This window comes from Suricata suricatta, chromosome 3, assembly GCF_006229205.1.
Source record: "Suricata suricatta isolate VVHF042 chromosome 3, meerkat_22Aug2017_6uvM2_HiC, whole genome shotgun sequence".
NCBI classification, from domain to species: domain Eukaryota; kingdom Metazoa; phylum Chordata; class Mammalia; order Carnivora; family Herpestidae; genus Suricata; species Suricata suricatta.
Genome location: NC_043702.1, coordinates 75,640,212 through 75,653,207, shown reverse-complemented (window position 1 = coordinate 75,653,207; position 12,996 = coordinate 75,640,212). Strand labels below are relative to the sequence as shown.

General features: G+C 35.6%; 1 protein-coding gene across 3 annotated transcripts in view; it reads right to left on the bottom strand.

Annotated features, from left to right (window-relative positions):
- Nucleotides 1-2,249: 2,249 nt before the first annotated feature.
- The window catches only part of STAM2 (signal transducing adaptor molecule 2), a 42,899-nt gene continuing 32,152 nt past the window's right edge, over nucleotides 2,250-12,996 (bottom strand). For 2 of the 3 annotated variants that reach the window (XM_029934589.1, XM_029934587.1), the window contains 6 exons: nucleotides 11,088-11,170; nucleotides 10,859-10,946; nucleotides 9,805-9,859; nucleotides 6,540-6,693; nucleotides 4,036-4,205; nucleotides 2,250-2,615 (listed from right to left, as the gene is read on the bottom strand). In XM_029934589.1, coding sequence (XP_029790449.1) covers nucleotides 2,387-2,615; nucleotides 4,036-4,205; nucleotides 6,540-6,693; nucleotides 9,805-9,859; nucleotides 10,859-10,946; nucleotides 11,088-11,170 — 779 coding nt within the window. In that variant the 3' untranslated portion in view covers nucleotides 2,250-2,386. The remainder of the gene's footprint in view (nucleotides 2,616-4,035; nucleotides 4,206-6,539; nucleotides 6,694-9,804; nucleotides 9,860-10,858; nucleotides 10,947-11,087; nucleotides 11,171-12,996) is intronic. The other variant, XM_029934588.1, reaches the window with a different exon arrangement.

Sequence of the window (12,996 nt, the reverse complement as noted above, 5' to 3'; positions counted from 1 at the left end):
ATTGATGAAAAGTGATTTTATTATACATTTTCATAAATTTTTTCTACTGTACCAAGATTTCATATGAAAATGCAGAAGTTATTTTTTTTTATAAAACAGCAAGTATGAACCCAATGTAGAAATCTGATATTAGACAACTCCTTTGGCAGAAAACATTTAATTATAAAGAGGTCTTAAAATAAATATAACCCATAAGATCATGGAAAAGAAAGAAAAAGAACAACCCTGTTATTTCCTATTAACAGCAAAAATATCATCTTAGTACACCGATTTAGTAACATTTTTATACTATCAACAACCTGCAACACAAAATTCATTACAGTATGGGCAAAATAAAATTGTTTTTAATTTAAGAGGGAGAAGAAACTTCTGGTATAAAATTTCACAGATAAATGCCAATATACACTATTTATATACATGTCGCCTGTTATATTATTCCAGAACTACATTTGGTGAACTTAATTAACTGATCCCAAATTAGAGGGTGTGCCATATTTCTACTAGTTCAAAGACATAACGCAGAATCAAGCTTTTACAATTCAGAACACAATTATACATGAAATATTTACAGAAACATTAAAATAAGTTTATTAAATACTGTTTGGGAGGAAAAAATGTTAAGATTTTTGATATATATGCAAATGAACTATTATCAAGAGCAGCTTTATAAATGCTTTTTATGTTTTTTCTTTAAAGAATAGAAGTTTCATTTCCAAAAAAATAAGGTGCCATTTTAGAATTTTTTTATAGGTGTATAAATAAATTCACATGGAAGAAGAAAAATACTGGATGAAAAAAAGAACATGACACACTCGCGATTAAAACTTTCTTTTCAATTACTTATATCTGAGATGAGACAATGACAGAAATTAGGCTTTCAAATACTGCTTGTTTTTTCCTTTAAATGTAGACCAAGTAGTATGTAGACTTTTAGGACACAGTTTCTTTGAAAAAGGAACATACTTATAATTAAATTTATGTAAATAGGTAAATGATAAAAATTTCCAGCACACTGTCTTCAAATGGATTCTTAGCAGAAAGATTAAGGGCTTTCTTTAAAAAGCAATTTAGAAATCTTGCTTCTAGGCAAGTAACCATTTATGTCCTTTGTTTTTCGAGTCTAAGTACCGCGTATCTGTAAGCATATATATTCACCATCTTTTATTCTGTTGTCTCAAAACTGGTAGATGATGCAGTAGTGTATGAATTTTTAGGAGAAAACAATCCCTACGGGTTTACTACCTAACTCCTACAGTCTGTGGAATCTATTAGCACTATAAACTAATTTATAAACTATAGGCTTCAGAAAAACTGTCTGGATAGCTTCCTATCAATCTATTGCCTGCTATTATCCTACAGGCTCAGAATTAATCTCTGAAAGGAATGGCCGAATTTTGCCACAGCCTGGCAGAGCAATGGTACTCTAAAGAAACAGCACAGCAGTACGAACACACTTACTACCCATGCTTCGGATGTATCGCATCAAATTACTAGGAATGTCTCAAGACTCCAATTCACATGTGATCCATAAGAAGAAAATGCAGCACCTCTGCACACACCACTTCAGGAAGGAAAACAAGTGGACTTTATCTTCATTTGAAGATGGCCAAAGTCACTTTAAAAGGTCATGAGTGACAATTCTAAATACAAGGGAGCCTTGTTAGAAAAGAAATGTGTGTCTCCACGGAATGGAAATGTTTTGTGGGGCGTTCCTCAGCTCACTGCTGGCAGGACTGGGGACTGGCTAAATGCTTTATCATGCATCTGCATTTACATGGTCTTCCCCGTTAACAACAGAAAACACTTTTGTTCCTTCCAAACTGCTCTTGCTTCCATCGACAATTATATGCTAATTATTACTCAACATACCAGAGAGCAAAACTGAGAGGACAGCTAATTAAGGAGCCAAGGGAAATACGTTGGCAAGTTAAATCCTCACCCAAAAAGAAATTTGCCTTTTAAAGTAACGGGTTTGTGGGGAACACTGAAAAAAATACGCAGACAAAAAAATATTCAAAGGTTTGAATGCTCTCCCAATTATCATGACATTTAAAGGATAAATGGTTTCTTTAAAGTAAAATTGTATCTCCTGCTGTTTAATGTCATAAGGCTACTGATTGGGTGTCCAGATCTGTGTAGAGGGATTTGAAATAAGACAAGATTAACTGGAAGCTACCTGAAGCTGCCTCTGACCCAAAGTTGACTTCAAACAAACTGGACTGAAAGAATCCTTTCATGGCCTCGCAGAGTAAGGTAAGTTTTTGTGCTTTATTTATTCATGGTTTTTCTGAGTTGAGAAAAACTAGTTTTTAAATATTTTCAGATTAGAATCACCAGGGTCAAGTGATACACATATGAAGGCTTTTGAGAAAATGCTTGGTTTGTTCTAAAGAAGAGGCTGCTGGTGGTAATTTGTTTGCTGCTGTGCGACTGAGTGAGCCGGAACCGCCACCGGGAAGCCCGCCAGTTGCGGCAAACTGGCAGTAGCGTTCTGGTACGACGGCATATCCGCAGACACCCCCATCTGCTGTGGGTAAGCAGCTGTGCCAGGAGCTGACTGGAGGTTAGAGTTCCGGTTCATGTAAGCAGGGCTGGAGACAGTGTCCTGTCCAGTGCTACAGACAAAATTTTAAAAAGAAAACCAGATTTACTTTGCATTACCGAGGTCATGGTCAGAGACCAATCATTATGAGACAATAAAAATTCTTTTTCCATCTTTTAAGTTTATATAGCTCTGCTGTTCCGAGTATTAAATTAATTTAATTATTTCAACTATCTAACACTGTTAATGTAATTTTAAAATCTGGTAAGGACAAAGTACTCAAAAAAGAAACAAAATATAACATTATATGGCCTATTTCATTTTTTCTCCAAAATCTCTAACTGCAAACATTTAAAAATCTCTTGAGGAGATGCAGACCGTTTCTCACAGTGGTCTCCTTGGTCAGCTATAAGGAGAACAGAACCCTGGCTCAAGTACACCGTCAGCCATATTGTCCCTTCCCCATCTCTCAATCCAGCCTGGAGGAGACCACCTGTTTTCCTCACACACTCTACACATTCCTCTGCCAGGATACTTTCAGAGCTGCCCTGTTAACTTAATGTGAACCTCTACATAAAAAATAATAAGGGTAAGGAGAACAGTGTAAGCCACACAGAACCCTGAATCTGCCCTCAAGGTAGTCTTGACCTATAGTTTACTTAGTAACATGACACGAAAACAAACAAAAAAACAAGTTGCAGGACTTCTGCTTGTTCCTGTAATTACCATAGCATACATTTTTTTAAAAAGCTATAGAATACATAATTTCAAATTACTCAAATACACTGCTCACATTATAGGAGGATTAATGTCTACACTGCTCCAGTTTTTTTCTCCATAATTTTTAGTGTCACACAGAATGACAAAATTTTACATTTTAACTGAACTAAAAACCAATGTGAACAGCTTTACTTAATTTTCTGTTAATATCTAAAATTTATACTCATGGAACTTGGGTGGGAAGAGACCTTAGAGATCATCTACCCGCGACTGTATTGAATGAACATTTTGCATCGCTAAGCAAAGGTAATAGATGGCAATATTTAAACATAATTTTCAGAATAGAAGTGTTAATTCCACAGCTCACACACACTTGGGAGTTAAATAAAGTTTGCTGATATTCAGGAGTGCATGCCCGTATTGATATGCCTGGGACTACTTTACGAGGCTGATGACCGCCCAGTACTGAGTATATCATGGGCTTGAACCCTGTAAGGGACAGTTATCTTTATTTTGTCCCAGGGAACCAGACTATAAGTCATGTGCCAGGAGCTGACTGGAGGGAACAGACTATAAGTCATGTCTGGGGTACCATTTTAGTAGGGGTATCAAAGCTAAGAGCAGCACTATTCTAATTTCATGGGATTACGAAGGGGAAATTTTATAACTTCATCTCAATTATTATTATAAAAAGGTCAATTTGTTCTCATTATGAAAGTCTGTGAAAATTTAGGGTATATAATTACAAAATAACACACCTCCCCAACACTTACCTTAAGTACGGAGTCTGTGCAGGCTGTGTTGTCACTGAGGAATTTACATGTGGAGGCAGAGATCTCAGTGGACCAATCTGGTCTGGTCCTAGGCTGTAGCTTTGGGCAACAGTGACCTGGTGAAGGCTTTGACCCATATAGTTTCCACCATGTGACTGAACTGGGTATGACTATTAACCAAAGAGAAAAAGGTGACTCACTGATTTCCCAAACATCTGCCTAACCTATGTAACACTTTTAAAAACTTAAAATAAAATAAAATGTTATCGTTCTTCAGGGAGCAGTCTGGTTCTACCAAATATCTACCCTAGTAATACAGGTGGAGAGCTTCCAAACTACAGTGCCAAATCTATGGACATTTATGATTTATTTGATTGTTTTATTTTTCAGGAGGTGGCATACGTTTAAGCAGCAGGCTGGAATCCATCCAGGATGCCTATCACTCAGTAACCTGCCTTGCGGCAGAGCCATAGGAAACTACACTCTCCCTTGAAGGGCAGCCCATCGTCACTTCAAGTCCCCATCCAAATGATGAACTTACACCCTCATCCTGGGACAACTTATTCAACTCCTTCCTGAGAATGAAACTTGGGATAGTAAGAATAAATGGTATCAGGGCAGGGTGCAGATGCTCTCTAGTAATCTCTCCTTTATTCTCTGCTTTTACAACAAATAGGAGGAAAGTAAAGATTTTTAGATAAAGGAGAAGATGTACCCTTAAGAAACAGCAAAACTGTCTAAGTCTCTTTGGATATTTTATGTGCCCTACCTCATTTTCAGGGTAGTATCTCCTTTAACAACCTGCCTACCAAATATAGCATTCAAAACAATGCATATACTTAATAAATAATTATTAGTGATTATCATCACCCCAGTTTTAAACAAAGCTATCTGTTTTTTGTTTTCTTTTTATCTACATTTAAGTTTTTAGTTCACTTACACAGTTGTGGGGATTTCGGGAGGCAAATTGGACTATGGGTAAACAAAGCCATTTGTAAAGACCACTGACCTGAAAATTTAGCATGCCAGAAGTGCCAAATCAGCTTTAATGTAGTTGCAATCATACCGCTTCCTTTGCCAACACATAACCACCACTGACAATAAGCTAGGACTGGGAACGGACCTCTGCTGCTGTGCAGGGCTCTTGAGTGGCCGTCACAGATTCAACTAATGGGGTGTTATTCCAAATTTTTTAGTATGGAATTTTTTTCTATTAGAATACGAACTCTGAATATTTTAAATGCTCTTATAAACGGTATATAAAGAAATTATATAAAAAATCCGAGAGACAAGAAAGCTAACTTTTTAAAAACCTGAGTTGTGCTTAGCAAAACACAGACTGTAAATAGAATGCAACTAAATGCAAAAACCTGATCTAGGAATGACAAATAACCCTTTATAGATACACAAAGAAACAAATATAGCACAGTTCCATTATACAATGGTAGAGACACTTCTTTTTTGTTCCACTTTCACAGCAGCAGCAAATAACTCGTTGAAAACAGAAGCAATCCTGAATAAACCCCAGCTGTCTTCTGCACCCAGAAGTCCTCTCTACCCTCACATATAATGATTCTTTCACCATTTTTAAAAGTTCAGGACATGGCATATTTGATAAATGCATCTTGTCTGATATGACAGTTACCATAGTAACTATTCTTTTTTACTTAATTATGTCATGTCAAGTCATCTAGATTATGCACCCACATCCTATCTTTTCTCCTTGGTGTCTCCTTCACACACTCCTTTACATATCAGTTCTCATAAATTAACATGAATTTTGTTCATCCAAATTCATTCTGAATTCAGTTGCTAACTGGGTAAAATTTGAAGAAGGCTTCAGAATGCTTGATAATGAGAAATCTAAGTATTCACTTCAGCAGAAGCAGAGGCAAGGTGTGAAGTCCTGGAAGAAGAAGCTGTTCGTGAGTGGCTATGGACCCTGCACCTGTAGGCCTGCATCACAGCCTTATCGCACATGATTTTTAACATGTCATGCATCAGAGAAAAAGCAGACAGCATGATCTGAGGATAAAAGAACTTCATTAACTAATAAGTCTTTCACTAATCATGTAAGTCAGAGAAATTTTGACAGAAACTTTAAAAGAAATGTTAAATCTTCTCATTGAGCAATAGAAACTGCAGAGGACTTTTGATAGGTCAGGCATTGTCCTAAATCAAAGGCCTTAACCTTTTTACTTAAATAACATTTTATGCTTTATATTTACAAAAGCAAATGAAGAACCAAACTCCCATTATACATTTAATGATCTCTTTATTCATGTTACAAATGAACTAAAATTGTTTGTAGAATATCGATATCTAATTTCTCCTGGTGAACACTAATTGTTCAGCCCATATATATATATATTTTACTATCAAAGATGAGTTTTATGCTTTAATTCATGGACCACAGAAATTTTAATACTATGTTTTAAAACATCTTTTTCAATTTAAAACTTTTTCCCCCTAATTTTGAAAAACGATCTCAAAAATACTCTCACCTGTATCGGCACCCCGGCTGTTGAAGGCGGGTACTGTGCTGGGGGATGGAGCTTTGAATAGACTGGATACGCTGGTGCTTCATTCACCAACCTGTTATATAGTTCCAGGGCTTCCAAGACCTTGACATTCAGTTCAGACAATTCTGAGTGCTTCCTGATACAGAAGAAAAGCACTTTAATTTTCTTCAATGCTTTTAAGCATGTATTTAGGAACAGAAACTACTTTTTAAATTTAGCTCATTTTCCATTCATATTTTAAAAGGTTCTTTATATACAATGAAAGAATATTCACCATGAAAAATGGGAGGAGGAATTACTGAATTCTCATAATAACTAGGCTAATATGATTTCATAATATTAGGAACGGTCCCTTCTACACCTCATAAAAATGCAATCAATTCATAATTTTGGTTCTAGGACAATTCTGTTTCACATGTTATAGGTTTCTCTTGAAATCTCAATTTTGGAAGAGCCCAAGCCTTAATTAAAAATCTAAGTAAAAGAAAGTACTCAGGCAAGGTCCAGAGCCTACTCTGAAGCACAGTGTATCTGAAATTAAAACATACTAATAAAATTACACATTTTCATTGGCTTACATTCATTAATGGATCAAACAAAAGAATCCTAATAATTATCCTTGAAAATGCAAATGAAAGCAATGTATACATAAACTAATCTCTACTACTCATTTGTTGGTTTCTTTTGAGAAGAGGAGTGAAACTGGATACCTTATTGTGTAAATAACAAATCCAAGTAAGAGCATTTTCAAATTTGCCCAAGGAACTCCAGTCAAATCCTTCTGACTTGGTACAACTTTGTCTACTCCCCTGGAGAGTAATAAAGAACTCCCATTGCAACTGACAAATCCATACGAGTTAAATGGCCATTTCATGTGGCACCCACAAGCCTATTTATTAAATGTAGTTCTTTTTATATATACACAGAGAGGCTCAAAAGACAAAAAGCAGAGGCAGATGACCAGACGCAAGGCTACCAAATAAATGACCTGCACTGAGTCCTGTTAATACTTATCACCTTGGGTGGTGGTAGACTGAAAAGGCTTCATGGAGAAACTGGGACTTAAACAGGCACCCGAGGAAGGATGGATAGGTCCAAGTAACAAAGACTAAAGTCAGTGGGACAGTGCAAATTAAGGCAGGCAAACGGAGTGAGAAGGTTACACAATGGGAGAATGAAAAGGAAAATGTGATCACAGTGGTAGAAAATGATTTTCGGAGGGCAGTAGGAAATATGATTAGAATAGTCTGGAACACTGTTAAGTTCAGACTACGGATCTCTTCAATAAATTTAAACTTTTTTGGAGTCAATTTACATGGTTGCCCAATATAATTTCTTAGTGTGATAAATGCTATAAAATCTCATTCTAAACAATTACAGATAGAAAAGAAATGTAAAATTTCCTTTTCTGACAGTAAATCTGTTGTTCTTATTAGAAAAAACAAATTAATGATGATCCAGTCAAGGGAAAAAATGGCATTTCATTCATCTCTGAATGCCTGATAGGGATAAACAGTCAAAAAACTTCGTTGAAGAACAGCATGCATTTTGCAGACCACGAGCTGCATCTGTGTCAGTGGCCACGGAAAGGACAATGTCAGCTGGCCCACTTGGAACCTGAAATTGAAGAGAGAGCTGCCTAACAGGTGAGCTACGACTCAATAAACTATCAGAAATGGTCACTCTGATTTTTAATTGTGCTAGACCTTTCCCTTTGAAAATATTCCTTATATCAATAAAAAATAAGACTGTATATACTGTCATATTCTCTGCTTTTTCATTGCATACCATGTTATCTTTCCTTGTCAACAGATATTTATCAATGGCAGTGCTTTTTATTGGAGAATCTATGGATGTACGTTTTTTTAATCAATCTCCCACTGAAAGACATTCTAGTTACTGCCAACTTTATTGTCATAAATCTAATTTCACTGTTACAAATAAGAATTCTCTAAGAGTTAAATCTTTGCATATGTCCTTGTATATTTAGTATGGGCCTGAATCTACTGGGTTAAAGATTATGTACTATTTTTAAGGTCCAGAAAGATTTATAGTAACTGCATTTCTAGCCACATCTAAAGTAATAGACATTTTTCTTTTTTTTTAAGTTTATTTCTTTATTTTTGAGGGAGCGCTGCAAGTAATGGAGAAGGAAAAGAGAATCCCAAGCAGGCAGGCCCAGACCTTGTCAGCACGCAGCCCCATGTGACTCAAACCCACGACCCACGAGGTCATGACCAGAGCCAAAATCAAGAGGCAGAGGCTTAACTGACTGAGTCACCCAGGCGCCCCTGACATTTTTCATTTTAATCCTTTCCAGTTTTATTATTGACCATTTATTATTTATTACTGACCATTAACACGCTTACACCGAAATCAAAAGAGACATCTAACTAGATATTTAATGCTTTTTCCAAAATAAGAATAAAATATGATGAAACTACCAGCAGCATTTCATTATTTTTTATGGGGATTTATTCTTAATTTTGGTAGAAAATATAAAGAATTCATAAAAAATGTATCATGGAAAGAGATTATAATCTTTAGGGACTAGAAAAAATCTTGCTGCTACTACCCTTCTCTGGTAAATGCAGATAAGAAGTAGTTTCTGTTCTTTTTGTGCCATTTTATACTGTAGTTAAATAAACAGATTCTAGAAAGAGATAACAATGGAACACTAAAGCCTTATCCTTATAAAAATAAATGAAAAGCTCCAAATGCTGATAGTCTACCCTTTAGGGCTGCTATTTCTAAGAAAGAGTAAGACTACATGGAATAAGGAAATTAAAAAGGGATAACATAAATACAAGGGAGAAAAATGAGGAAAGGTATGTGGACTGGATTTAGCTTCACAAACACAAGGGAGATTTCATTTGAAAGATTTACAAATACTACTTCTCATCACATAATAAACAATGCTGCCCAAGATCCCAGTTCTCAATCTGTGCTCTATTCAGCTTTTATTCCTCATTCCTCATTATCCCTCAATTCCAGCCCAAGCAAGAAAATGAAAGTGGGCACCCTAGGAAGAAAAGTCCCCAATTCTATATATACTATATTACCCTGGGGGAAAATTGCTACTAAAATAAAAAGTACCACCTTGCTATTCATTTCTAAAAGTTTTGCAAACTGAGAAACAATTTCAACAGATTGGACAGTTCCACCTAACTCCTTAGTCTAAAGTTTTGCCAGAAAACAAGTAGTTAAAAGAAAATTATACTGTTATTCCCTTAACAAAGAATCTCACCTATCAATCTCTTCAAGTTTTTCATCTATCATTGGACCCATCTGTTGGCAGATATCTGGAAATACAAAAATACTTTTGAATCTTGAAACTTAAACCAGTTTAAGTCAATTTCAAAAGATTTTAACAATGGAGCACACCAATATACAACACCATGCGTAATACAAAGAAAATGAAATTTATGCTAGAGAAAGGACTATAAAAGACCTAATTTTAATACTATTCAGCACAAATATTAATATCAAAGGCAAAGTCAAAATCAAAGAGAAATCTCACCATGTTATCTGAAGTGCTAAGAATATAGACTATGAAATTTGGCATTATCTCAAAATCTGGAAAACTACTATTAGCTAAGTAAATGAACTTGAATCATAAAGTATAAAATATATAATTATGTACAAATTAGATATGAACTTTTTCATGTACTTAAGCCATTTCAAAATTAAACATTTTGTGCATTTCCAAATGTAAACACTGACACAATGCATACTGTAGTATCCTATATTCATAACTAGACTTTATTCTACAAAAAGATTTAAGAAGATTTATCCAGAGATTTTTCTCCCTAAGAATTAAAGAAAAAAAAAAAAGGCATAAAAACATTTGTTTTATTTGTTCCAAATTTCTGGGGATTAAAAAGACACACTGTGCATCAAATGACTACATTACAAAGTAAACACAGACCATGTATAATTTTGTCCTTTATCATCAAGATACAAGAGAATTAAAAGAGAAGTAAGAATTTCTAACATTTTGACTCAATTAATTTAATATGTTCTTATTCTTAATTCTGTCCTTTTTTGGACTGAGGATCTCTTCAGCCAGTTTTCCTGGTAGGCTTACAGAAAAACAAAGACTTCCTTCTTGAACAGGATAGGCAGGTTTGCAACATCATCTTCCAAATTATATGTTTATTATTTTACTATACAAGTCTGTCTGTCTTCTATCAGAGAATTCTAATTTATAGAAGCAAACACAAGGCAGAAGATATTTAAGACATTATAAATAACTAAAATATTAAATGACAACAAAGTAATGCCTCACACTCATTAAGTACCTTCTAAATCCAAGAGGTCTTGGGAGTCTGGTTTTGAATCTGTCGGATCTATACTCTGGAGTACCTGCAGGGCTCTATCCATCTTATCCTGAAAAAGTAAATGGACACTTTAAAAACTCAAAAGATTTCATTTCAATGAATATAAAAATTACTCTTTCCAAGTATTCTCAAGGATAATAGATTTTAAAAGTATTAATAGTTTAACTATTGAACAAAAGAAGAACTCTACCTCATCTATATAAACAGGCTCAGGCTCTGATTTCTTAATTTCCTCCTCCTCATCATCAATTACATTCAATTTGTCCACAGCTGCTATGGAAACAAAGTAAACTTTAAGTTCCTCAGCATTTACTTTGGTATTTTAGTCACTAATATGTAAGTAGCTGGTGATCATCCATAACGAAAAAAAAAACTCTTTAGTTATCACATTTCATAAGTAACATACATTTTTCATGTGTTCATCCATTCGTGCACAGACATTTATTAGCCCTTTACTCCGCGACAGGCATTGTTCTAGGCATTGAATACATACGAGTGAATAAAACAGGCCAGACTCTCTGCCCTAATGGAACTTACCTTCCAGTGGAACAAGTGAGCAATATTAACGGGAACTGTCATTCTAGGCATTTTCTGAAAAACTGAGTGTTTTTAACACTAGGGTTAGAGTTAAATATATGAGCTCCTTCAGTACTCTTTCTTTGCTATAAAAATGTATTTCCCATATGAACAAAAAAAATACTCGATTTCATCTTCACAATGAGAAAAAAATACCCAATTTCAACCTAACTTTGACAATAGTTTTAAAGCAATAGGGGTGAGAAAACATTTCATAAAGAGAAGGTAGACGATAATTCATAAATACACACATCCAGAAAACTATTCAATGTTCACTAGAATGTTGGTATAATGTACTATATTTAATAAAGTAAAATTTGATAAAAAATAAAATTGCAATAAATATCTACCTTGCCCCTAATCCAAAAATCTGTTTGCTCTGTAGGCCACAGAAGACATTGAAGACACTGTGTTCTCTGAAGAGTATTTACGGTTTCCAATAAAATGTAACCCCTCAGAAAAAAAGTAAACTCTCTATAACCAAAGGATTTTTCAGTTCCAACAGTTAGCCACTTCAAATATGTGGCTAACTTTCAAACCCGTCCTAAGGAGCAGAGCTCAACATAACATGAGGATGTACTGAAAAGCCAGAGTATTTTTTACTTTTGAAACCACAGCTCAATCTCTCCGCCCTATGCCAAGGGGAAATTTCTATGTATGATCCCCTGAGCTTGGTATCGCCAAGTTATTAAAAACAGTGCCTCCAATTTTCATAAGTACTTAGTCAAACCAGAGGAATAAAAAGTAAAAATACGGGCAAAGTATTCAGTCTTTAAAAGAGTCTTTACATCTCTCAACGCTAACTGAATGCCATCACTCCATACAGAGATATTACGCACACAATGAATAGAGCTTTCACAATTTAAGTGTTTTCTCTAAAACTGAGAATACAGACTAACACCAACATGTCCCACAAGTGAGTCAGTTTAAGTACAGCTAAGAGCTGACCAGCTGACTTTAGAATTATGGCTCTAGCACCTACTAACCTCATAAACCTTCAGCCTCAGTTTATCTGTAAAATGGAATAACAAAAGTACCTATGTCACAGACTTGTGAGGATTAAATGAAATAGTCCAAGCCAAGGACTTTGCATACCCTCTAATAAATGAGTACTCAAGGGGAGCCTGGGTGGCTCAGTTGGTTGAGCTTCCAACTTCAGCTCAGGTCATGATCTCATGTTTGTGAGTTCGAGCCCCACATTGGGCTCTGTGATGACAGCTCAGAGCCTAAAGCCTGCTTTGGATTGGGTCTCCCTCTCTCCCCGCCCCTCCCCCACTGATTCTCTCTCTCTCTCTCTCTCTCTCTCTCTCTCTCTCTCTCAAAAATAAACAAACATTAATAAAAAAAATTTTACATAAATAGGGGCGCCTGGGTGACTCATTCAGTTAGGCTTCCGACTTCAGTTCAGGTCATGATCTCGTAATCCATGAGTTCGAGCCCCATGTCAGGCTCTGTGCTGACAGCTCAGAGCCTGGAGCCTGCTTCAGATTCTGTGCCTCCCTCTCTCTCTGCCCCTTCCCCTG